Below are 26,520 nucleotides of genomic sequence, written 5' to 3'. Positions count from 1 at the left end.
GTCTAGACTGGCAAGTTTTTCCGCAAAAGCCCCTGCTTTTGCAGAAAAACTTGTCAGCTGACTACACTGGCCACTTGAATTTTCGCAAGAACACTGACTTCCTACTGTAAGAAATCAGTGCTTCTTGTGGAAATGCTATGCTGCTCCCGTTCGGGCAAAAGTCCCTTTTGCGCAAAGCTTTTGTGCAAAAGGGCCAGTGTAGACAGCTCACATTTGTTTTGCACAAAAAAGCCCCAATCGCAAAAATGGCGATCGGGGCTTTTTTTTGCGGAAAAGCGCATCTAGATTGGCACGGACGCTTTTCCGCAAAAAGAGCTTTTGCGGAAAAGCTTCCGTGCCAATCTAGACGCTCTTTTCCGCAAATGCTTTTAACGGAACACTTTTCCGTTAAAAGCATTTGCGGAAAATCATGCCAGTCTAGACACAGCCTTAAAGATCTAGTCCTAAAGGTGTTCAGGCCCTTGCTGGCTTGTTCTGCACAAGGCTGTATTTTCCATCCAGGCTTGATCGCCCACTGTCTGGTATCACTGATTTCAGTGAGATCTGGACCGGGCCTTGGATTAGGCACCTTGTTGAGAAAACAAATATTTTATTTCCATCTTGTTCACAACAGAGCTGGAATAATAGCCAACGCTGGGCTCTGGTGGTTTTTAAAAAAATGCTGCCGAGCACAGAATGCTCAAAATGCACAAAATGCTGTTGCTGCAGTGGCAACATTTACCAGTGCCATCTCCAGCCCCACCTCATGTTTGCTTCTGCAGCTGAATCTTGTAGCTCCTGCCAAAGTTTCCCACATCTGTCAGACCGAATCCCTTAGCCCCATCCCCCAAAATATCAAGGCAAAACACCTGCCACTATTGTTTCTGTGCTAATAGGTCTATGGCATTAGCCACTTCTAGGGTTGCCAAGCCTTCAAGGCTGTCCTGGAGACCCCAGGAATTAAAGATTGTGATGTGAAGAAATCTCCAGGCATACAGCAAGCCTAGCCAATTTTTGCTATAAATATTTCTGTTGCTGGTCTTGTAGATAGTGGGGAGTTCTGGCTAGCTCTAAATAAGAGATTTGGTAAATGCAAGTTAAGGGGTTGCTCAGGATTTAATCAAGGCGTTGTAATAATTAGCAGCGGTTATAGACTCCTCTCTGCCTATTTTCTCTGTGTCATTTCTTTAGAAAACATGAAGTAGGAAACAGGGCTGAGGTGTGTTCCTTGAACGACTCAAAAGCTGGGGATTGGTTTGTATAAACTTCAAAAGATTTCGATACTTATCTTCATGCAAACGAAATTATTATGTTGTCTTCCTGCAACCAGGGTAACCAGACACAGTACATATAAAAAAAAAAAACAATTCTAGGATGAGAGTTCAGATTTGGGTGTTGGGGTGAAATCCGCATTGTCTTTGTGCTTGATGTGAATAATGTGTTTATGTTTATTATGTGGGCAGCACAACATTTATGATGCCTGTAACTCCTCGTTTCCTTCCTTTCAAGAGCTTGGGGTTTCATAAATGAGATGTTTGTGAAATGCCCTTTTGTCACTTAGCAGCCTGAATTGGTTTTTTAAATGAAATGTTTTAGACATGGACATCAAAAGGCAGGTGTCTCACGGAGTGGTCAGGCTCAGGTTGGGGAGTAACTTCTCCAAACATGGCACCACTCTGAAAAGTCTCTCTGCAAAAAACAAAACAAAAACCAAAAACAAACAAACAAACAAACAAAAAAAATCACTTTGTGGGTGTGACGGGGGCAGTCACAGAAGACTCCTTGGGGGCGACCCCCGGAGGGCTGACAAGGCCACTGCCACTCACCTTCCTGCTCTCTGGGGTGTCTCACCACCTGGTCTTGCTGGGCCAGCTCCCTGGTCTCCTCTGGCCAAGGCACTGAGTTGGGACCACTACCCCCTGGAAGCAGTACCGACAAAGAATCTCTTCAGGTCCAAGGAAAATGCAGTTTAGGGCCCAGCTTCCTGGGAAGCCACTTCCCAAATAGGATCAGGACCCCAATGAATTCTATAGGTAAGCCTACTTTAGCGGAGTGTGCACACCGATTGCTCCCCCAGGTAATAATTATTTACACAGGGGTTGATAGTAAATAAAAGTGATTTTATTAAGTACAAGCAGTAGGATTTAAATGGTAATAAGTGAGAACAGGCAGAGCAAAGTAGATTACAAACTCAAAACAACAGAAAACGCTTAGTTAATTCTAACACTGAAAACTCAGTACAAACTCACCCTAAAGCTGTCTCTTTTCCAGCTCCAGTGGTTCTCATCTCATTTCAGTCTACGGACCACCAGGCCAATCAAAAAATTTTCGTCCACCTCCAGCACATGTAGCACTGGATGAATGACACAGCAACTGCTCAGCACGACGGTGGCATCTACACTGACACTCAGAGCCGTAGACGGAAGTTACTGGCAACACAACGTGGTTGCGTCCTAGGTGATGCTATGGATGATGTGTCGCGTGCTTGTGAACACGGCGTAAAACAGCCTAATGGCGGCGCCTGCCCACACGATGTGACTTTGGACAATGTTCCTGTGGACAACCGAAAAAGTCACCATGGACCACTAGTTGAGAACTACCGAGCTAAGCCTTCCAAACCAGGACTGTTCCTCCCCTCGGGTGTGTCCAGCCAGCCCAAAGTCAAAGCTCCTAAGATTCCCACTTTTGCCTGGGAAGCTACCTGACCAGTTCCTACCCCTTAGGCAGGTCATGTGACTTCCGAAGACCACGGCTGCTAAGGCTTAAGGACAAAAGGCTATTTGCATACGATTGCCCAGACATTGAGGCATCCCTGACTTGGAAACACACTTGCTGGCTTTCATTTACACATTGAAAACTCGTAAACCATTCCCTCCTCCATATGTCTAATTTCACACACAAGAATGATCGATACACCACAATAAGATAAACAGATCCAGTGGATTAAGACATGAAGATTGATAGGTTACATGAGGCAATTTCTCCAGAGCATCTTTGAGTTATGCCTTTTTGTGTTCACTGGTCCATTTCATACAGCACAAGGGGAGAGTGGTGGCACATTGTGTTCAATGTCTCTTTGTGACTGAGTTTGAGATGAGCTCAGTTTACAAGTAGTTTTTTCAGCACTGCCAATGGTGTTTAGGCTCAGAGTCAAGCTGAGTCCAATCCTTCTCATGCTCCATGACCTGTAATAAAGGTTTTCAACATGCAGTACTTCCAAATTGTGCGCCCAGTGATTGTGCCTGAGGTTGATCTGTTGGCCCTCAGCAAACCATTCTGTTGAAGACACATAGGGAGGAAAAGAGTCTTGCTCACTTGCCCAAAGTCCCTAACTAGCAGGAAGGGGAGGGATAGCTCCGTGGTTTGAGCATCAGCCTGCTAAACCCAGGGTTGTAAATTCAATCCTTGATGGGCCTAAGGATCTGGGGCAAATCTGTCAGGGATGGTACTTGGTCTTGTTATGAAGGCAGGGGACTAGACTCAATGACCTTGCAAGGTCCCTTCCTGCTCTATGAGATAGGTATATCGTCATATATTATAAGTAAAACAGTGAGACCCTATAACTCCATATACAGGTCTCTTGAGTAAAAAGGCACATCAGTATATTTCAGACCAATACGGTATTTGAAAAACAGTTCACGTTCCATGAGATTTGGGCGGATGCTTGCTTTATGGGAAGCAGTGTCCCTCTTCCCAGTGCTAACCCATGGCACTTGGATGACTGTTGAGAATGAAATCATTGTAAAAGTAGGAGCTATGAATTAACCTTCTCTTTGATGGTGCATGGAGTCTGAAGAGGGATGTTCCCCTCAGGAATGCTGGAGAGGCAGCAGTCCAGTGTTATGTTTACATTAGCATGGGAGAAAGGTCCCCCTTCTAGCAGCAAAGTTGCTCTGCCAAAAATAAAACTGCCTGAGCAAATGGATGGCCCAGATCCTGTGCAAGCTCTTTCACTTGTTGCAGGAGATGGTGGGTACAATTATTGCAAAGTCAGAAACGTTTCTGTGAAGCAAACCAGGAAAGGGACTAAACAATAGGTTGCAAATTAAGGATGATTAAGGAGCTTGAAAACAACAGCCGTTTCCCTCAGGAGGAGAGGTGGATGAGTGCTCCAGGGCAGACCAGCTCTGGTCAGCTGCTCAGTCAGGGGGATGAATCAGGACAAGTCTGCACTCTGGGATGCTCTATTGTACTCAAAGGACGCTCGGCTTCTCTCCTCAAACGTTGCACACTGCTCCAAGATGGAAGCATGCAAGTCAAGCTGCCGTTCAAAGGAAGTCTTAAATCTGATACTACTTAGGGGCTCTGGAGCAGGGGAGGGCTGGAGGCTAGCCTCTCCTTTAAAATTTTGTGCTGACCGTGAGGTGGGCAGGGAGAAGAGGCGGTGCGCGGGCAAGAGTTTGGGGACAGACACGACGTGAGGGTGAGGGCTCAGGAAGAAAGGGAGGTGTGAGACCTCTGGGAGTCGTCACAGGATGGAGACATAATTCTGGCACTGTTGGGGCCCGCCCCACATTTAAGGCACGTCTGCTGCTCCTGACATCACTGGTGAAAGCAGAAAGCTAGAGAGCATTTTCTTGGGGGCAGCCACCTTGCTGCTGAATGGCTCCTTCCCTCTCAATAATCCAAACTCCCAATTAGCTGTATAATATCCATGTCCCCCCCAGCTGTGCATGTAACGGGCAGGGCACTGTATTCAGAATCTATCTTTATGCAAACCCTGAACCTGGCTTCTCCCCCAGATAATTAGACACTTCTCTGGACAGATGACTCTAAAGCTGGAATCGTGCTAAATAAAATACAAATCGAATGATCTGCAGCTAATCAAATAAAGAACATGCCTTTATCTCAATTGCTCTGACTTCCGCTAGTAGCTATTTAAAGCAAGGAAGGCCATGCAAGGGGTCTGAAATTTGTTTGTTTATTCTCACTGCCAAACTCTTCCACGTTAAAGTGGCAGGAATCTTTAGCTTGAGTGGATACCACGTTTCAGGCACGGATTTTCAAAACGTAGTTAATTCACAGTCAAAAGTAACCCTGCAGGCAGCCCAAACTGGTGTCTGCCTGGGAATTCACAAGCACAGTAGCCTGACAACAGGCAAAGAAGGGGACATGGCAGTGTGACAGCTGCTGAGTAGTAAAGACGGGCATCACACAATACTTGTTTTCCCATCTGTCCCAGCATGTATCTTATTCTAGGTAGCGATTTGTCAATGCATTAACCTCTGCTTTTATCGTGCATGTTTAGCTTTAATGCTTCGTTTTCTAGGAGCTTAACAGTTGCTTTCCTGGACTCTAATGTTCTAGACAGGCAATGCACATGCCAGTATTGTGTTGCATGACAGCTAGGCTGTGTCCAGACTCAAGGGTTTTTTCGAAAAAACTTCACCTGCGTCTAGACTACAGCTGCGTTCTTTCGAAATTAAATCAAAAGAAGGCAGCTTTTCTTTCGACAGCGGAAAACCTCATTTCACGAGGAAAAACGCCTTTTTTCGAAAGTGCTCTTTTGAAAAAAGGCGTTCTTGAATGCAAACAGGGCTTTTTCGAAAGAGAGCATCCAGACTGCCTGGGTGCTTTCTTTCGAAAAAGCGGCTTGCTTTTTCGAAAGTACTGCTTGCAGTCTAGACGCTCTTTTTCGAAAGAGGCTTTTTCAAAAATATCTTTCGAAAAAGCCTCTTTCGAAAGAGGCTTGCAGTCTAGACGTAGCCCTAGGGGCTTTACAACTCTAGCACTTGCTCACAACTAAGAGCTTTTGAGTTTCATAAAATACCAAAGTAAAACTGAGGTGGAGTTTAATCAGCAGCAGTAGGTTACGGTACAAACCAAGTAGCTGTTATGGTTTAGAGGTGATCGACAAGGGATTTAGGAAAATATTGGGCGTGTGACCTCTTTTACTTTCATATGGTGGACAAAGATAGTTTGAAAAGCTTTTTTCTCTGTTTGTTTTTACCTTATTAAAGGTCAGGAGCACCACTTTTGGTCCTTTTTTATTTTGAAAGACCACCTTGTAAGCCCTTGGCTTCCCGTCTCTGTCTTGTTCTAGTTCCCCTCCACCTGCTTGAATTGCTTTGTCAACATGTCCTTCAAAGGATCCACCTCATTCTTGCATCTTTGGGTGAGAGGTCCATCTATATCCTCTCTCTGGCTCCGTCTACACGGCATCATTTTTGTGTGAGAGGAAATGCAAATGAAGTGCTCATTAGCATTTCTCGAGCTCTCATTTGCATAGTCCCTTCCGATCCTTTTGCAGAAGAGGTTTTTGCGATAAAAAGCCCTGTGTAGATAGGGCCATTTGTCAGGAAAAAACCCTTTTGCGCAAGAATCCTTTTCCCTCATTTTTCGAGGAACAAGGGTTCCTGTGCAAAAGGTTTTGTTTGTGCCAAATGGCCTCGTCTACAATGCATTTGTTTCTGCAAAAACCTTCTGCAAAAAGGATTGGAAGAGAATATGCAAATGAGAGAACGAGAAATGCTAATAAGCGCTTCGTTTGCATTTCCACGTCCGCAAAAATGATGCAGTGTAGACAGAGCCTCAGAGTATTCCATCTGCAAACACAAATTCAACCACCATCTCCAAGCTGATACCTCTCAGTTCCGTCTTTGAGCGTACGTCTAGACTATAGAGCTTTTCCGGGAAAATTTCAGAAAAGCAGACGTGTGTTTTTGGCATCCCTGTAAACCTTGTTCTATGAGGAAGAAGGGATGTTCCGAAAGAGGGTTTTTTCCTGACATTTGTCTCCGTGTAGATGGGCCAAATGTCGGAAAAGCCTCTTTTGGAAGAAAAGCACAAAAAACCTCCACAAATTGCAGTTCGCAATTTGCGTATCTTTTTCCGACTTTTCCATGCAGTGTTGACACAGCCTGAGCCATCAGTTTGGCATGGAAGAAAGAAGGGAAACTCACAGGAACAAAGGACACGTCCCACAGGATGGTCTACTTGCACACTGCAAAGTTTTGATGCTAGGTTTTGACCAGTGAGGGGTGTGAACAAACACACACCCTACTGCTGACACAGCTATGCTGGCATAACTGCTGGCATGGCCGTAACTCTACTGACAAAAGAGTGCTTCTGTCCCTTCACTAATGTCAGTCAGCGAGGTGGTGCAGTTGAGCCGGCAGAAGAACTGGGCCAGGTCTACACAACGTCAGAAAGCCGAACTAAGATACGCAACTCCAGCTACGTGAATAGTGTCACTGGAGTCAACATATCTTAGCTCAACTTACTTGGTGTCCCACTGTGGGAGGTCGATGGCAGAAACAGAAGAGAAGAGTGAGGGTGGATTTGTTAGCAGCCTTCAACTACCTGAAGGGAGGTTCCAAAGAGGCTGGAGAGAGGCTGTTCTCAGTGGTGGCAGATGGCAGAACAAGGACCAATGGTCTCAAGTTGCAGTGGGGGAGGTCTAGGTTGGATATTAGCAAAAAATTATTTCAACAGGAGGATGGGGAAGCACTGGGATGGGTTCCCTAGGGAGGGGGTGGAATTTCTATCCCTAGAGGTTTTAAAGTCCTGGCTTGACAAAGCCCTGGCTGGGATGATAGAGGTGGGGTTGGTCCTGCTTTGGGCAAGGGGTTGGACTCGATGACTCCTGAGGTCTCTTCCAATTCTAGGATTCCTTTCCCTTTGCATACTAGAGTTGACAAAGGTGCAATCAGCGGTTGTTTTAGTGGGTCCTTGCTAGACCCACTAAATCAAACCCGGGAAAGTGATCTGGTAAGGGGAGACGAGCCCTTAGTCTGCACTTTCTCCCAGTAGGGGGTATTGCTGGTAGAGCAATACTGGCCAAAGCTCTAGTGTAGACAAGGGCCTAGACCAATATCCTGTTTTTAGCACCCCAATCCGCTTCTTGTGTTGTCAAAGCCAAATATTCCTGCTTCAAAATGATGCCACAAAAGAAGGGGCAGAAAGCTTCACACACCCCAGAGAAAGTTGGAACTGGCATCTGACACCCATCAGGGCAGAAAAAACTAAACCCAGGTGTCTCCCTTAGGGTACGTCTAGACTACCGGGTTTTGTCGACAGAAGTTTTGTCGACAGTATCTGTCGACAAAACTTCTGTCGACAAAGAGCGTCCGGACACATTGAGTTCTGTCGACAAAGCAAGCTGCTTTGGCGACAGAATCCTGTAGTCTAGACGCAACCCTACAGGCAATAACACCTTCTGTCGACAGAAACTCTGTCGACAGAAGGTGTTATGCCTCGTAAAATGAGGTTTGCCAGCGTCGACAAAACTGCTGAGTTCTGTCGACGTTATGTCGACAGAACTCAGCGGTAGTGTAGACGCTGGTATAGTTTTGTCGACAAAAGTCCACTTTTGTCGACAAAACTCAGTAGTCTGGACACACCCTTACATAGAAGAAACACAAGAGCTCAGAGCTCTCTCTTCTGCAGCCTGTACCCCAAAGGAGACCATATGTTTGCTGATAGACTTACCTGCAGCACTGTGTGGTTACATTTTAAAATTAAGAAACAAACAGGCCAAACAAGAATCTCAGATTGTTTTGACAGGTGTTGATTTCCCTTTGGAAGACACAGCAAAGGAGTGGGGAAGGCTGCCAGGACTGCACAAATATTGTCTGGAATTAGAAGGCGTTTGTTGTGTCCACAGCAGCCGCATATTTTAGTCCTCCTTGCGGGGGTCAGCATAAAGATATCTATGAAAGCAGCAGCCAAGGGGTTGCAGAGGAAACACTTGAGTGTCCAAAGGGTGATGAGTGAAGTGAGATTTTAAGTGAGCTGTTAACTCCATGGTATAATCTTCCCCATGGACAGATGCTCCTACCTCACCCAGTCCAGGAAGGCAGTTTAGCGAGAATGAATTTCATATGCATGAATAAAATTGATATGATCCCTTGCACCTGTTGCAAGAAACAGGTTTGTGCCATAATTAAAAGCCAGTTCAAGGCTGCAGAGTGAATTCACTGCTGACTGCCAGCAACTAAATTACACTATCATTCTGAGAGCGATGCAAGAGGCATCGCTGTGTGGCTGCAGACTGCAGCTTGGTAGAGATTAATGGCTGAGAGACATGATCATTACTAGAGAAGGGAGCACAGGGAGAAAGAGAAATACTTAAAGGAATCCAGCAAAGGCAGAAAAAATAATTGTGTTTGGCAGACTTCTGAACCATGAATGAAGAATGCCGAAAATAAAAGTTCTCTCTTCGACACTCCCAGTACAAGGTTTTTTAATATTAGTTTTTATTTCCCCCATGTTTACCTACCTTGTTTTTAACTCGTGGACACTATGGGCAGCTGAGGAACAAGTACATTTATCACATGCCAAGCGCACAAAACCTGAGTCATTGCTACCAAGTGCGATGGTTTTAGCTCAAGGATCAAGCTAGCTGGCATTTCTCTTAAAGCCCTAATGTATGGAGCCCTGTTATTACATAAAAAAACAGAAATTACGTTGAGTGTTTTCATTTCTCATACGTGTGGAGAAAAGCTTGAGCATACAAACACTAAGAGTATGTCTAGATTACATGCCTCTGTTGGCAGATGCATGTAAAACAGGCTACCTGACATAGTCAATGAAGTGGGGATTTAAATATCCTCGGCTTCATTAAAATAAAAACGGCCACTGCGCTGTGCTAGCTCAGCTGATCGTCAGCACAGCGCGCGAGTCAAGAGACAGATTGGTTGACAGGGGAAGCCTTTGTCGACCGCTCCTGTAAATCTTGTTTCACCGATCTGTGTCTTTACTCGTGTGCTGTGCCGATGATCAGCTGAGCCGGCACAGCGCGGCGGCCATTTTTATTTTAATGAAGCCAGGGATATTTAAATCCCCACTTCATTGACTATGTCGGGTAGCCTATTTTACATGCCTCTGTCAGCAGAGGCATGTAATCTAGACATACTCTAAAGGATCAAAAACTAGGACAAGAGAGGAGGTGAGAGGAGGAACTCCCCCCCGTCCGAACCAGTTTTTCCCTTGCTGCAGCTCGTAATAAAACTGCCTCTAGCTACTTGTTGCTTACAAACTCAGAGTAAAGACAATGTTTTCTTCCACAATTTGGTGCCGTGACACAGTCCCCAGACTGGTGACCCCTCCAAACAGGCCACAAACCAGTCCCACAGAGTGCTTCAGCTGCCTGCCTGAAGCCTCACGAGCAAAACCCCTCCGACACCCCAGCAATATCCGTGCCCTACATGGCCCCGGGCCTCATACACAGGTGGGGGGTCCTAGCACCCAAATCCCACCTACCCTGAACAAGTTCTGTCCAGTTCCAAGAAACCAGCCACAGATCCCTGGTCAATTTACCCTCTGGACCTTACCCACAAATCACTCTGGGCCAATCCTTTAGCATCTAACATCTAAAGGTTTATTATTACAATAAAGGAAAGCAGGAGAGTAAGGTTGTTAAAGGAATAGTACGTTACGTGCATCGAATCTCCCAGTTCTCGATGCAGGCTCTAGCAGAGATGTCACAGCTGCTGGTTTAAAAGTTCTTGTTGCGCATCCTAGGATCAGGATGGGTCCACAGGTCTTCCGGGCTCTTCGATCCCTGCAAGGCTGCCTCTGGGATGAAGTGCTGAGCTGAGAACCAAGATGGCGTTGACCACATGGCCTCTTTATACCTCCTTTCTGGTCTCTTCTTGGCCGCAGAAGGTCACCTGGCCAGCGGCCAATCTCTGTGCTCCCTGCTGGCAGCTCTCAGGTGACAGCCCCCATTCTTTAGGTGTGTCCTTGGCCCATTGAGAGCCATTGTCCCACAGGGCCTTGCTAATTAGCATGTCCACAGGCCTGACCCTGCCCAATGCTCAACCGCATGAAGGGAAATGTTCAGTATCCATACAAACACATGCTAATAATTGCATACACAGACATTCTACAAACACATGAACAGCGTACATAGGACTATCAGACAGTAAGCTTCTAGTCAACACCTCACATGGCCCCCCTTTTATACCATTTTCTGGGGCCAACACCCCCACCTATGGGTGCAGCAGCGATCTGGCTGCTCCCCTCAAATTTGGTAACGTGACAGCACCTGCCACTACTATTTACAGATCAGCTGCCCCTGCTATAACTGTTTAACAAGAGTTGGCGGAACAAATGACCTTTTTGATTGGGGCTGTGATGCTGTTGATTTGTCTCTCTCTAGCGCAGCTAAAAGGCTGGAAATTATCAAAAGGGTTTGCCATCTTTGCCTTTCCCTCATTGTCAAAATAAACAGGCAAAGGAGGGAGTGAGACAGAGCATTGTTCAGATTCTTTTGACTACTAGAGATTTTAAGAAGCCAGAACATCAGTGGAGCAAACCCTAGAAGTTTTAATGAGTCTTTTGATGTTCTGTTGTTCCTATGACCCAACAGAAGTATAGGCTGCTGCTTCTTGGCCTAGATCCAATGTCAAATTAGTTTAACTTGATACATCCGTTAGCTGAAGGACAAGACTCAAACCAATAGCTCTTTTCCATCTGCCATGTTTCTAACTGCAGAAGAGAGTTATTTTTCTACAGGTTGAATCTCTCTAGTCCGGCATTCCATGGTCTGGCAAAAGTCGTGGTCTGGCATAATTTTAGTTCACAAGGGGTACGTCTAAACTACGTGCCTCCATTGACGGAGGCATGTAGATTAGACAGATCAGCAGAGGGAAATGAAGCCACTATTTAAATAATCGCAGCGTCATTTCAATTTAAATGGCTACCGCGCTCTGCCGATCAGCTGTTTGTCGGCAGATCGGGGCAGTCTGGATACGCCGCTGTCGACAAGGAAGCCTTTGCCGATCTGCGCAGGTAAACCTGGTTTCACGAGGCATACCTGCGCCAATCGACAAAGGCTTCTTTGTCGACAGCAGCGTGTCCAGACTGCCCCGATCTGCCGACAAACAGCTGATCGGCAGAGCAGGGCAGCCATTTAAATTTAAATGAAGCTGCGATTATTTAAATAGCGGCTTCATTTCCCTCTGCCGATGTGTCTAATCTACATGCCTCCATCGACGGAGGCATGTAGTCTAGACACACCCAAGATGTCCACTTCTCATGGATGTGGCCAAGTTTCCCGTGGTCTCCTAGGGTGTATCTAGACTACAGAGTTTTGGCGACAAAAGTGGACTTTTGTCGACAAAACTATACCTGCGTCTACACTACCGCTGAGTTCTGTCGACATAACGTCGACAGAACTCAGCAGTTTTGTCGACGCTGGTAAACCTAATTTTACGAGGCATAACGCCTTCTGTCGACAGAGTTTCTGTCGACAGAAGGTGTTATTGCATGTAAACTGTCCTTTGCGTCTACACTACCATGTTGACAAAGCAGCTTGCTTTGTTGACAGAACTGAATGTATCTGTCGACAAAACTTCTGTTGACAAAAGCCTGTAGTCTAGACGTACCCCTAAAGTTTGTTTACAGCCACCAGTCCTGGCTCTCACTGTTCTGTGCTGTTATTTACCTCTAAATTACCCCAAAATGTCTTCTAAAAGCAGTGGCAGTGTTGGTAATGCTGCTAGACAATATTGACCACCCAAGGTCCAGCAAATTCTCTGGCTCAGCACTGGTCAGGTGCCGGGCTACAGATGTTCAACCTATAGCAGTTTTAGGGCTACTAGCAATGACTGGCAGGCAAACCTCAATCCTGACAAGGACCCAGGATTTTATGAAAGATGGTGCTGTGGCCAAATCACAAGGAGGACACAGGACACTTTGATTCTGTTCCCTTCGCCAGCCCGACCTGTCTCTCCGGGTTTCCGTTTTCCCTGAGTATGTGAGGTCCATGGTGCTTTGATATCGTTGGGTGGAAACAACTGTTATGACCTGCCCACCATCAACCTGAACTGGTGGAGCTGAGAATACAGCACAGTTTCATAGTCTAATCCCCTAGGGCAAACACCCAAAATGGTGTCACCACAGAACTGGAGAATTTCTTTCAGTGGAAGGAGGAATTTCCGTACGGTTGTGATAAGGCAAAAGAAGTGAACACAATTCAAAAAGTCTTCACTTCCCACTGGGACAGATTATAAACAACACGTTGGTTATGTACAATGTTCAAAGATTCATAGGGAGTTTTGCAGTCCAACTTGGACACGTGAAGGGGTCCTGACTTTGAGGGAGCAGCGACTATTCGTTTTTCTTTACTAGTAACTTTCTCAGTGGTTCCCCACCTGTGGTCCGAACAAGGGGTCTGCGGAAATGGAAAAATAAGGATTGGGCCCACTGTGGTTCCCCGGATGCTAAGGGAGCGTGGGGAAAGTACTTGCATGCTATGCAAGCCTCCCATGCCTGGCTGATGTGCAAGAGGCATGCACGACATGCAATCACTTTCTCCTTGCTCCCCTAGTATCCAGGGAACAGGATCAAAAGTAAGCCAAGACCCAGAGTGCATAGCTGCTGCCCCACTGCGCTCCCGAAGTTCCATCCTTGCCCGCTACATCCTCCCGAAGTTCCACCCTTGAACTTCATGAACTATTATACATTTCAAATGATTATCAAGTAATGGAATGTTTAAAAACATCTATATTGTTTGGAGGGTCTGTGACATTTTAATACACTGAAAAGGGATCTATATGCGTAAAAAGGTTGGGAAACACCGCTCTACAATATTTTTTCCATCAAAAAAGAAACACCTAAAATTGAGTTATGCAGTTAATGCAAACAGCATATGAGTTAATATATTTAATATTACTTCATAGCTATTAAAAGTCTCCAGTGAAATAGAAATTGAAGACTGAATAATGAAGACACTTCATCATTTATCTATATTCATCAGGAAATCCCATTATGTCAGGTGGCAGTGGGGATTAAACCGTGTTTAAAGAGGACAGAAGAGAAAGTCAAGGACAAGTAATTAATTTAGAAATATTAATCTCTTCCATTGTCTAGTGGTAAATGCTGTACAGATGCTGGCTTCTAAGAAAGACATTTTACACGCGATTACACTGTTGACCATAAAAGTGATGACAGAATATTTAGCAAACTAGGCAAGGTGGCAGGATTCTGGCAAACTGTGTATTGATCAGATAGCTATTGAGTCTAAAGGCGACATATTCAACAGAGTGAAACGTGACATGGCAAAATATACATGTTGTACTATGTACTGATGGTGAAACCGAGGCACCAAGAGGGACAGTGGTGTGCTGTAGGACACAGAGCCAATCAGTGGCAGGGGAGAAAACAAACACCTCCTGATTCCAGTCCTGTACAGAATTCACCTGACTGCTGCTCTGCATCAGTGAGGACAGAGCTCTGAAAGCTGGGTATTATTATTATTATCGCTGTCACATGTGACACTCATTTCTCTTCAGATCAGCCCCTCTGGGACCACCGCATCTTCCTGGCCTCTGGGGATAGAACAAGAAGCAATGGGCTTAAACTGCAGCAAGGGAGGTTTAGGTTGGACATCAGGAAAAAGTTCCTAACTATCAGGGTGGTCAAACATTGGAATAAATTGCCTAGGGAGGTTGTGGAATCTCCATTCTGGAGATATTTACGAGTAGGTTAGATAAATGTCTATCAGGGATGGTCTAGACAGTACTGGGTCCTGCCATGAGGGCAGGGGACTGGACTCAATGACCTCTCGAGGTCCCTTCCAGTCCTGGTATTCTATGATTCTAGGCTCTTTTAGCCTCTAATGCAGGCTACTCAACTTTGGAAGCCCCGGGGGCCACGAGGATATTCACAGCACATGCCGAGGGCCAGAACTTAAGTGTAGTTGCATATACATGCAAATAGCTTATTTCACACTGATGGGCATGAATAGAAAAATTAAGGCAAGTCTACACAACACACAGGCCCCATTTAAGTCAGTTCTGCTGATATTAATACAATGCAATATTTACCCCATTTCCACCCATATGACAGCACTTTTAATGAGCAATGAAGTCCAGGAATTTAACTACTAAAATGCTTATCAACAGAAGACCATTACATTCACTACTTTTTTGTTTTAGCTCCCACCCATGGGCCGCAAACAAACAGGCCACAGGCTGCATATGTGGCCCGCAGGCCACGTGTCGAGTAACCCTGCTCTGATGTATTGTGATGTGCCCCTAGCTTGAGTTCTGGTAGCAGTTCTAAGTTCAACATACGGATCAGCTAAACATGCAGTCAACTGAGAAAGCAACCCGAAACCAAACCGCTCAGAAAGGAAGCCCCAAAACTGGCCATGAATGCTTCAGACTCATACTCGTCAGCATTCTCATTCCTTTCACCACAAGACTGAATGGATCGCATGTCTGCGCAGTTAGAGAATGTTTTGTAGCCGGCACAGAGAAACTGCATGCGTCCATGCATGCTGTAACTTTCCTTTAGAAACAAATACATAAAAATAGAAGACTATGACCACATGCTGAATTTTTTAGCCCATCACAGTTCAGTCGGCAAGGGATGCTCAAGAAAATTTTCTAGCAGCATACCAACACGATTAGAATCCAATTTACAGTGACTTATTCCTCTGATCTACAGGGTGCAATAATAGTAGTAGGTGCTGACAAAGTGCATTGCCACTGGCAACAGTGCGTGTTCACGGCTAAGTGAAAGAAGAGGACATCGGGCGGTATATTGTATTTCTGCTTAAGAATGACTTGAAAGCTTTTCAATACTGTGCACACTTGTCAGAACAGGAAAAGTTCCCCTTCGGTATCAATGTCTATTTTGATGTTTACATTCCAAAAATGTTGTGTAAGCAAAAATCAGAGTGCAGCAGAACCAGTTTTGTGAGGTTCACATGAGGTGGGAGCCAAACCACTAGTGGGGTTCACATGAGATGCTGAATCCAAATGACATCTGGTTTTGCAAAATCCAAGCCAAGAGTAAAGACTTGTTGGGACAATATAGCAGAAACGCTCAGGGTTACAACTATGCTCTAGAAGACTTCTCTCTTTTGAGTCATATGGTCCTAGCCCTGGAAGCTCTCAGGAGCAATGGCCTGCCTTAAGAATGATGTAAAGGTTGAACATCTCTAGTCCAGCACCTTTGGGACTTGACCGGTGCCAAACCAGAGAATTTTCCAGACCACGGGAGGTCAACACTGTCTAGCAGAATGACCAACACTTGCCCTGCTTACAAGACTCTTAGAAGACATAGAGGGGTAAACGACAACACAGAACACTAAGAACTAGGACTGGTGGCTTTAAACAAACTTTAGGGGACTGTGAAAAACTTGGCCACGCCCATGATAAGTGAACATCCGGCTGACAAACATCATGCCAGAGCACGGCTATTGCTGGACTAAAGAGTGATGGACTAGAGAGGTTCAAACTGTACCTAATTTCATTATAAAGGTCACAACAATGTCCATTCTATTACAGGAGTTAACATAACAATTCAAAGCATTAATTCACTTGCAGATTTTATCTGCCAAAAATCCAGTTAATCTCCAAAAATGCTTACTGCTTACCTGGCTAACAACAGGATATGCACGGCTGTTAAATTTTTGCAAAGGAGAACACAGGGAGCTCTCTCACGCTCTTTCACCCCAAGAGGAACCCTTACATTGCATGACACTTAGCTGAAAGGATTGTGAAAGCCCATCTAATTTCAGCAGATCAGTACAGCAGGTAACAACCATTCCTCCCCAAGCCCTTGTCAGGTGGGAGACAAAGCTGGAGGTGAAAACAAAGAAGATTTCCTGCTTGTCACCTAACCCCGCACGTCATGATTGGAAAAGGGCAAATGATAACAAACAACAAAGTTCTCACCTACCTGGGGAAGCAGCAAGGAACAAACTATCCCAAAGGTGACTTCAAAGTTGTCTTTAAACCACAGGCCAAGTGCATGGATACAGCCTCGCACGTGGATAATGTCAACCAACTGCAGTCGCTGCAAGAGGAACAGAACCCGAGCGTCAGATATTTGGAACCCCCCTGGGAACTGGGAGCCCAACATCTCTTGTTGTCTTTGAAGTGGTCCTGACTTGCCAGTGGTTTTTTCCACGAGACAGTTGACTGCCCCGGGGGGAATTTATTTCTTTGCATAAACAAAGAACAGCACTATGTAGCACTTTAAAGACTAACAAGATGGTTTATTAGGTGAAACAAAAAACAGGACTATGTAGCACTTTACAGACTAACATCTTGTTAGTCCTTCAACTGCTACATAGTCCTGTTTTTTGTTTCAGCTACACCAGACTAACACGGCTACATTTCTATTTCTTTGCACAGTCATTTCTAAAGCTTTTTATATTAGGGTGCAACTGCTCGGTATGTAAAAAATGCATCTTTTTAAAGTAGCAATGGGCAACCAAGGCTAGTGAGTGGGCTGCATGAATGACCCTCCTTTGTCTCAGTGGCCTGCAAAATCAAAATCCCATGGTGGGCATCCTGTGGCCCGCCTGTGGCCCATTGGGGTTCCACTTGTGGGTGGCCTGTACACCCCCTCTTTGCCCCTTCCCCCAAGCCTTTCACGCATTAGGGCATGGGAACCCCGCACTTACCTCCTCTTTCCCCTCCCTTCCAGCACTTTCGGAGTGCCATGAATTGCCTGATTCACATTCTTTCCCATCCCTCCCAGAGCTTGGACACCACAAATCAGCTGATTCGGCTGAGAATCAGTCAAAAATGCTGGGTGGGAGGGGGAAGAACAGGGATAGAGAGCAAATCAGGTGATTTATAGCACTTCAAAAGTGCTGGGAGGGAGGGCAGTAAATGCAGGGCTCCAGTGAAATGTTCTCTCTAATTTTTCCACCCATGTGCAGAATAAATTTTGTTGGGTGCACCAAAACATGTGTAGATGTGCGCCACCAATATAAACACATGCTGCTGGTTGTAGGCTGTGGGGGTACTCAGCTGGGCAGCACCTGAATCTCTGCTGCGTGGCCACCCAAGCACTGAACTTAAAAGGAACACTGCTCCAGTGCCCCAATGCATTAGAGGCATGGGGGAAGGGGACAGAGAAGGGATGCATGGACCACGGATTGCCCGCCACTGTTTTAAAAAGTGGCTGTAATTCTTACACAACATGCTGAAATCAGGAGGAGCCTCATGGTAAAACCTTCACATTCCTTCTGGCTGTAACACTCAAGCCCAAAGCCTTTCAGCCTAAAATGCCAACGTCAGCCAGATCGGTTTTATCTGCATCTTTCAGCGGTGGTAACGAGCGTATTTTCTGAAAGTGCGTCACCAGGCACTGAACTCTGGTTCCTAAAGGAGCCCGTCTCTTTGCTAAAACCTGGGAACAAAACAAGCGACAGCCATACATGCTCAGAAAGGATGGTGCTGAACGTGGCTGTAATTTAACTGGTCTTGATAGAATTTGTGCAAGGCAGCAAGCAGCAAAATGCATTGAAGTAAATTATGGCTATTGACCTCTCCCGCCTACAGTGGAGGCCTATTAAAATGACCTATGATAGCTGTGGTATTTGGACACATTTGAGTCGGCAGCTACATTTAACTAGCATACCTGCTCTGGTCTTATGGCACTGCTGTTGCTTTTCTTAATCCCACTGAGAGAACAGTAGCATTTTGATGTATTTTAAGGAGGAAACTGACTGGAAAATATTCAGGATAGGAAAAAAACCAACAGCTAATCCACAGCCTTAGAGATCATTCACAAATTAGAAGAAAAAAGGGGCGAATTCTAGTCTCATTTATGCTTATGCACCATAAATCCAGTTAATCTGATGTACCAGATTTTGGAAATGACCCAAGAAAGAATTATCCAGCTCAGAAGGATGGGTCATGGTCTGCGATATGGAGTTTTTTTCTCTGCTGAATCACCGGTTTAAATCCAATGTAGGCTAATAGTGACCAAAAGTGATTTGCATAAGCAGCCTTAATGAATTAAGTTGGCAGTCTCTAGAGTGCACCTCTGTGTCCACAAGACAAAACGGTTGCATGGTTCTCAAAAAGATGGGAGACTGAATCCATCTGACGTGGAGAAGAGAAAGCTGCCTACCGAATTTGGTAGTCCTAGCTCTTACCGTTTAGGAGGAGCTCTTGAGCAAACAGACAGACAAACTCTCTCAAGTACAAGGGTACACCAGAGGACAGGACAGGAGGGCCATTTGGCCTAGTCGCCAAGCTCAAAGCCCAAATTGACACCCCTATTTATTTTTTGCCATTTGATAACTTTTGCAACTTGTTTTTATGCACATCCTTACGGCAGCGGTTCCCAACCGCCAGTCTGCGGTCTGCTGCTGGGCCGCCAACTACTGGCTGCGGGCCCGCGGTGGCTGTTGGAGCTCAAGCCGGCTTTTCCAGGTGCTCTCTTCTGGGAGCCGTGGCAACTCAGATGGCAGCAGCAGGAGGTGGAGCGGAAGGCGCCTTCCTCCCTCCTCCATGCTTAGAGAGGGAAAGGGTGTGAAGGAGGAGGGAGGCGTATACACCGTCAACAGTTGCTCCCCCAGGAGGAGGCGGAGCAGGAGACGACTCTGCAGGGCTCCACCTCCCCCTCCCCCCCGCCTGCACAACCGCTTTTGTCGGTGGCAGCACAGGGGCTGAGGCGGAGCAGGAGACGTGTCTCCCTACCTGCCCTCCCCCGCTTGTATGGCTGCTGTTGCCAGAGGTAACACTGGGGCTGAGGTAACACTGGCACCTCCCTCCTTCCCCCCCAGGGGCTGGGTTGAGGCTAGACCAACTGGGAATGTTTTATTTGCATATTTGCATATTCATTGTTTGCATAATGAATATACAAATACATTTGTGAATGGGTTTGCCGGTTCACGGCATAAAAAAGGTTAGGAACTACTGCTCTGTGGGACCAAAACGTGACACACACACACACAGGCTAGAAAAGCACTTGTTAAATAAAAAATATTCAAATTATGTCTCAGTTTTTTTGGTGCCTTTTGTTTTCATGTGTCGTCATTTTTTATTTTTATTATGAAGGGCCTCAAAGCTGGAAGTGGCCTGGGCCTCTGTGGACCCCTGAGAGGGCCTGAGTACATGAGGGCTAAGAGCTGCATCAGGGGAACTTAATCTTGGCACTGTTATCGACAGCTACAAAGGGCAAAGCAGCTGCAGAGACAGTACGCTCTGGGAAACCATGGAGAGGAAAAGCACCCCCACAAGCCAGGCACAACACCTCGCTCTGAGGTGAATATGGGATGACAGTGAAATGCGACCTCAGTGAAATTGGTGAGTATGATAGGTGGAACTGCTCCCTGTGTGATTCCAACCCTTTGGAAGACAGGAGACACCCATGCTGTCAGATTTGGAGTAGAAGGCGTTTCTACTTTGAAAGGCCTTCAGTCATGAAAACAGCAGGTCCAGACACTTTGCTTTCCCCCCATTTTTGTTGGCAGTGTTTTGACAGGCTGCAACGTGCCTCCTTCACCTACTGAAGTATCACGTTTGTCGCAACGATTCAGCTAGGGATGAGGAAATGACAGTTTTCTAATCTGTAATCACAACTGGACGTGCTTTTTTTGGAGGCATCACGCTTTTGGGATCTGCATGACAAGGCACTTGTAATTAATATTTCAGACAGTCGAAAGCTTATGCCCTAATAAGTCTGTTAGTTTCTAATGTGCCATAGGACTTCTCATTGTTTTCACAGATACAGACTAACGTGGCAACCCCTCTGAGTCCTGTATAAAAACGTCCTTAACATTCTGGCTTCCGATTTTTTTTCTATCTGCCTAGCAGCTTTTTAACTTAATTATCCCCGAATGAATAATGCGTTGCTGGTGGAAAACATTCTGGGTAAATGCCCTTTATTACAAAGCTGCTAAAGAGCATTTTACAGCATGTGTTTGTATTTATAGTAGCAGCTCATGCTTAAGCCTCCATTGATTATTCCCCTTTTTTACAGTAATTAAATCTTTCCTTTTTTTTCTTTACTGCCGACAAATTTTAATCATAGTTATGTATGGAATTAGCTAGGTAGCAGGGCAAGGTGCTGCATGACAAATTTCATCCAATTATGGAAAGGATGGCTTAATGGGCTAATAATTAGACATGGAAAGTTGTCTAAGGTAATGGTTCAAATTTTTCAGAATTTGATAAATTGAACTCTGCAGTTTATTCATTATACACAAGACTTTAAAAAGTCCCGAGGTCTTCTCTGCTGTATGCAGACCTCACAAATCTGATGATGCTTATAGTAAGAGTAGGGGGCTGTGCTCTGGCAGCCTTGTTGAAAATGGGATTTTCCTTCCACGGCTGATGCAGGAACTAGCTCTTTCTCTTTGTTTAGACAGCAACTGGTTTTACTGGAGCAGCTGGAGATGACCTAAATCGTAGAATTCTAGAACTGGAAGGGACCTCGAGAGGTCATCAAATCCAGTCCCCTGCCCTCACAACAGGACCAAGCACCATCTAGACCATCCCTGACAGATGTCTATCTAATATGCTCTTAAATATCTCCAGTGATGGAGATTCTAAAACCTCTTTAGGCAATTTTATTCCAGTGTTTAATCACCCTGACAGGTAGGAAGTTTTTCCTAATGTCCAACCTAATATTAAACATATTACAAAAATAATACATTACAGTGATTGTACAGGGAACCAGGTATGGATGTCCGGCAGCTTAGTGATGACCTTTGGGATCAAAAGTGTTAAAAACCAATAAGCTATTTATTATCTGTCATGTGGCACTGACTATTAGCCCCCTGTGCTAAGAGGTTGTACAGACATCAGAGACAGAAAGCTCCTGCCCCAAAAAACCTGACACCACCAGAAATTTCTGTCCATTGCTCAGATTGACAGAAAGTGGACCACTGTTATCTGATAAAAATTTTCTTAAAAAAACAAACAAAACAAACAAACATTGCAAAATAGCTGGGTTATAAAACTACAGAGAAAATTCCCTCCAGTTAAGCCTTCCCTTGCTCATCAATTATTAAGAAAAGAAGGTACATTTATTAATTTGCATGGTTCGGATGCACCAAAGGACTGGATTTATAACCAGTGACAAAACCCAGAGAGACCCCTGACAGTTGGAGGCCCCCCAGTGGCTGATTAGACATACAGTAAATCAATGGGACCATGAAGAGTAACTCATGAATCGGACATTGACCAAACAACCCTGCAGCAAGTCAGAGATTCCGCACTCTCCCCAACACCACCCCTCAAAGCCGTATCCACTCCTCAGAGACCTCTTAAGAGGAGGGGCTTTGTACAGTGCCTGGCTCATCCAGTCCTGCAAACAGCTCCTGAGGATGCACATGCCTGGAGAATGGGTGGCCCAGGAAAGAGACGGTGAGCAGAGAGAGACATTGCAAATGAAAGGCGCGACTTACCTCTTTTTCCAGGGTCTTGTATCCGCACATAGTGTTGACAACTTCTCCAGGGACCTATTAACAGAAAATGTGTTTCAGGCTTAGAGCAGAGTTTTAAGAAAATGGAAATAATAATAATACAAAATCTCCAGACATATAAACCTTCTACCTCTGCCTCTTGAGTGTATGTCTCAGACCTTTCATCATAAACACAAGGGCTGTGTCTACACTGGGCCACTTATTCCGGAAAATCAGCCGCTTTTCCGGAATAAGCTGCGAGCTGTCTACACTGGCCCTTGAATTTCCGGAAAAGCAACGATGCTCTACTGTACAAAATCAGCCGCTATTCCGGAAAAACTATTCTGCTCCCGCTCGGGCATAAGTCCTTATTCCGGAACACTGTTCTGGAAAAGGGCAGTGTAGACAGCCCAGTAGTCTTTTCCGGAAAAAAGACCCGATCGCAAAAATGGCGATCGGGGCTCTTTTCCGGAAAAGCGCGTCTACATTGGCCACAGACGCTTTTCTGGAAAAGCAGACTGCCAATGTAGACGCTCCTTTTCCGGAAAAACTGAAAACGGAATAGTATTCCGTTTTAAGCATTTCCAGAAATACATGCCAGTGTAGACACAGCCAAGGGGTAAGGGGAGCTACCAAGTTTCTGACTCTAACATCGGAGGGACTTTTTCCCAACGCAACACCCAAGCTAAACTCTGGGGCTGAAGTTCACCAGGGTTAACCACTAGTGGACTGCTGCCACTATATTTACCTGCACCTCCACAGGTGTGTGGCTGGGAAAAGTGATCCACGGATAACAGGAGCTGTGATTCCCCATTCCTGCGGAAATGTAGGGAAATACGGAGGTGTAGGGCCCACTAGGGGCTAACTCTGGCAGGTCAGTTCTGACCCGTGAGCTGGGTTTTGGCCACCCCTGGACTACGCAGTAGAGCACTCTGACAGTAATGTGCATGGTGTTTTTTCCATCACAGCAGTGAGGTCTTTTCTATCCAGCCACCTTAGCCAATTGCACGCTGGTGAACTCAGAACTCCTGCCTCCATGTAACGTCCAGTGCTCTGCTCTGTCCAGTTTTCCATGATTCAGGGAGAGGCTTTCACCAGTTCATTTGGGAGTTTAAACAGCTTCCAACTGGAAAACTGTATTTATCGTCTCTTTGTTTAATTCTGTTCAATAGTCCGTGTTATACGGCCTATCACACCACCTTCAATAATGCCTCTTCTCATTGCAGTGATTTAAGTGCTTCTGGAATCAGGCCCTATAACCTCACTAGAGAATTTTATAAGCTGAGACAACAATCCTCGTTCTCTATGTTCCATGGGAGTTTTCCACTAGATGGTTTGGAAACCACAAAGGAGCGAGTTTTCCCTAAACGGCCTATTGTTTCCATCCCAGTTCTGTCAGAGCAGTACTTCTATTACTTGATCATTTTGATTTGAAACTTGGAAAGACACAGAAGCCTGAGTATTGTCAGAGAAGTTAGCAAAAGACCTGCTGAATGTGCTGACAAGAAGGAACTCAGCACCTCTCCGAATCAGGCCTGTAGTGCGGGTTTGCTTATTTTGGGGATCAAACAGAAGCTTCCTTATTTCAAGGCAGTGAACTGAAGTGAGGGGCCTTTTTCAAAAGGTGTGTTGTAGCCATACAATGGCCACGCTGAAAGCACAATAATTTTAGCACTGAGATGATTTTGGCAACCACTAAAAGCTGCTGGACAACAAAACAAACTTTCCATGTTTTAGAGGCACAGAGATGAAAAGGAGAAATGGGCTCATTTTGAAGCAAATTGCGCTTTTTCTGTAAAATGCAGCAGAAAGGAATCTGCACTCTAGAAAAGGCTGCGGGCATGATGTTCCTTCCATAATTGGTGAGGAAATTAGTCTAACATTTCTTTACCACGAAGAGTCATTTGGACAGCATGTTACTGCTCAGGGCTATTGCAAAACATGCCTTTTATAATTTCCATTTATGCTCTGTTAATCGGCCTGTTGGTGGCACAGAGAAGAGAGTTTAAAAGGCTGATATAGCTCCATTGATCAAGAATGCATGTGTGCATTAGGCAGGGCAAGCTACAGGCTTCGGGTGAAACTCTGACACTACTGAAGACAATGGAAAAGCTCCCAATGATTTCACTGGGATGAGGATTTAATCCTTTTGGGTCCACTTCTCATTTGCACTGTTCGGACCGAGCAATGGAGCCTTTGAATTAAGGTAAATGTAACTCACGCCTGTACTGAGGTCTCATTCTGGCAACGCCATATAAAGAGGGTGTTTGTGTTACTGGGAAACCAGACTTTCAGGGCAGGTCTGCAGCTCTACTGTTTCCCATGCAGCTCTCGCTTCATCCTAATACTCCTGGCTAAAGCAGTGAGCTCTCTGTCTGTGAAGCCAGGATATCAACTGCGGCAAAGACCCATCAGTGTAGTTCAGCTGCCTCCCCGAGAGGCCAACGCTGGGCTGACAGGAGACATGCTCCTGTCGACATAGTGCCGTCTACACGGGGTTTAGGTTGATATAATTACACCGCCTCCAGGAGGTGGGGGATTTTTCACCCCTCCTCCCGAGCAACATAGTTTTTTACACCAGACCCAAACCTCCCTTGAATTACAATTCTGGAGCCTTAATATCTCACCAGTCCTGCATGAAAGGTTTTGTTAACCTTGTTATTCAATGGAAGGTGTCCTGCATAACAATAACACCACAGTACCATGTACAGAAGACCTAGGGACGTGTTATGCTGAGCAAATGACCTGGTAGGTCCCTCCTGAAGTGCTGTTGTTCCCAGCAGAATGGTGTCTCAAAACACAGCTGTGGTCTGATGCCCCCTCCAGGACTTCTTGCTGTGGAATGCAAGAGTGAACCCTTTGAACTAGTTGTTCTCCTCCCAAGACAACTTTCCCGGAAGGGAAACGTGATTTCTAATGAGTTTAAAGGTTGCAAATCTTTCTGTTTCATTCATAATAACTAGCACACGTTCCCCCTCCAACCTCATGGTTTGTGCCACCTTAGCCTGGCTAGGTCCTGGTGGACAATGACAACCTGCTGACGTTTGTGACGCACTGAGATCTGGGGATGAAAAGTGCTGAGGATTGGGGGAGAACATCCTATTGCACGTGGAAGGCAGGACTGCAGATTCACAGGGCTGAGAACAGAACGGCCACTCTCGGTATCACGGCTTGACAGATGTAGAGAGCCCCCTGCTCCTGCAGACAGGAATAGGATGAAACTAGAGCTATACGGGAAGAAGCAATTTTCCTGCTCTGTGAAAATTTTCCAGACATTTCCCATTCTATACCTGGACAAAATTGAGGTTGTCTGAGGTTTTTCACAGAAGGGGGGAGGCAAGAGGAGAGGTGAGACACACACATGAATAGCTCAGTGTTTAGAGTGATCTGTGGGATCTAGGATACATGGGTTCGAATCCCAGAACTGGGTGATTCAGAGTAGGGACTTGAAAACATGGGTCTCTTGGTGAGTATACTAGATTCTACAGAGAGGTAAGTGTTTGGCCAGCAATTTCACTGCAGAACTGAGGAATCATCACAACTGTGGTAGGTTCTTGAGCAAAGGTTTGGTTTTGAAAAATGGACAATTATTGACAGAAAAACTATTTCTCTGGCCCCTGACTTGCTGGATCCAGCCCCTGAGGCTTGGGGTTCACCCTCCTCCCCACGCAGCATTGGGGAGCTTCTCTGCTGCCTTTCAGCAGGGCTGGAGCACACAAAGGCTATGGCTACACTGTAGCCTTCTTGCGGAAAAACATATGCAAATGAAGCACGGTGTGGAATATCGGTGCGCTTCATTTGCATAATTAATTAGCAGCCGCTTTTGCACAAGAGGTTGAAAAAAATGAGGAAGAACAGCACAAGAGGGTTTTTTTTTTTTACACAAAAAGGAGCCGTCTACAGGGGAATGTGTGCTGATTTCCTATGGGTTCTACATCCCACAGAAGTTAAATAAAAAGGATAGCTCTGTAGCTTTTGGGAGGGCTTGGGCTTGTATTCCTATGTGTTTGTACAGTATTCAACTATTCTGAGTGTCGATAAACCATATTCCTTATGCTGCTGTGATGGAATTCCACATTTTGAGCCAAAAACCTATTGTATGGGGAACCTTCTCACTCAAATTCCAGGGGTTTTAGAATATTTTTTATGGAAGCTTGTTGAATGGCAATAAAAATCCTGTTGGTATTATCCCTATTAAATTCTACAGGATTTGTCTGTAAGGATTCATAATTTCAAGATACAAACAAATCAGTTTCTCCTAGTCCAGCTATTTCCAAGTTTGCATTCAGTGACTAAGGGCTCTTTTATCATTTCAATTTCCTGCCCTGGTGCCCACACAGCCACCAGCTTCAGTAATGACATCACGACACCTGCTCCTAGCTGCATCAGATATTTCTGGTGCACTGATCCCATTTTGGTCTATTTAGTTT

At 45.4% G+C, this 26,520-nt stretch overlaps 1 protein-coding gene across 1 annotated transcript in view; it reads right to left on the bottom strand.

Moving 5' to 3' along the window:
- The window catches only part of LOC102447849 (tetraspanin-15-like), a 224,575-nt gene that overhangs the window by 23,838 nt on the left and 174,217 nt on the right, over positions 1-26,520 (bottom strand). Inside the window, exons 6-7 of the mRNA XM_006129103.4 lie at positions 22,094-22,147; positions 16,618-16,734 (exon numbers count right to left, since the gene is read on the bottom strand). Of these exons, the coding sequence (XP_006129165.2) occupies positions 16,618-16,734; positions 22,094-22,147 (171 nt within the window). The remainder of the gene's footprint in view (positions 1-16,617; positions 16,735-22,093; positions 22,148-26,520) is intronic.

Source organism: Pelodiscus sinensis, chromosome 28 (genome assembly GCF_049634645.1).
Source record: "Pelodiscus sinensis isolate JC-2024 chromosome 28, ASM4963464v1, whole genome shotgun sequence".
Lineage (NCBI taxonomy): Eukaryota > Metazoa > Chordata > Testudines > Trionychidae > Pelodiscus > Pelodiscus sinensis.
The sequence above is the reverse complement of the archived record's forward strand: the minus strand, read 5'-3'. Positions and strand labels throughout refer to the sequence as shown.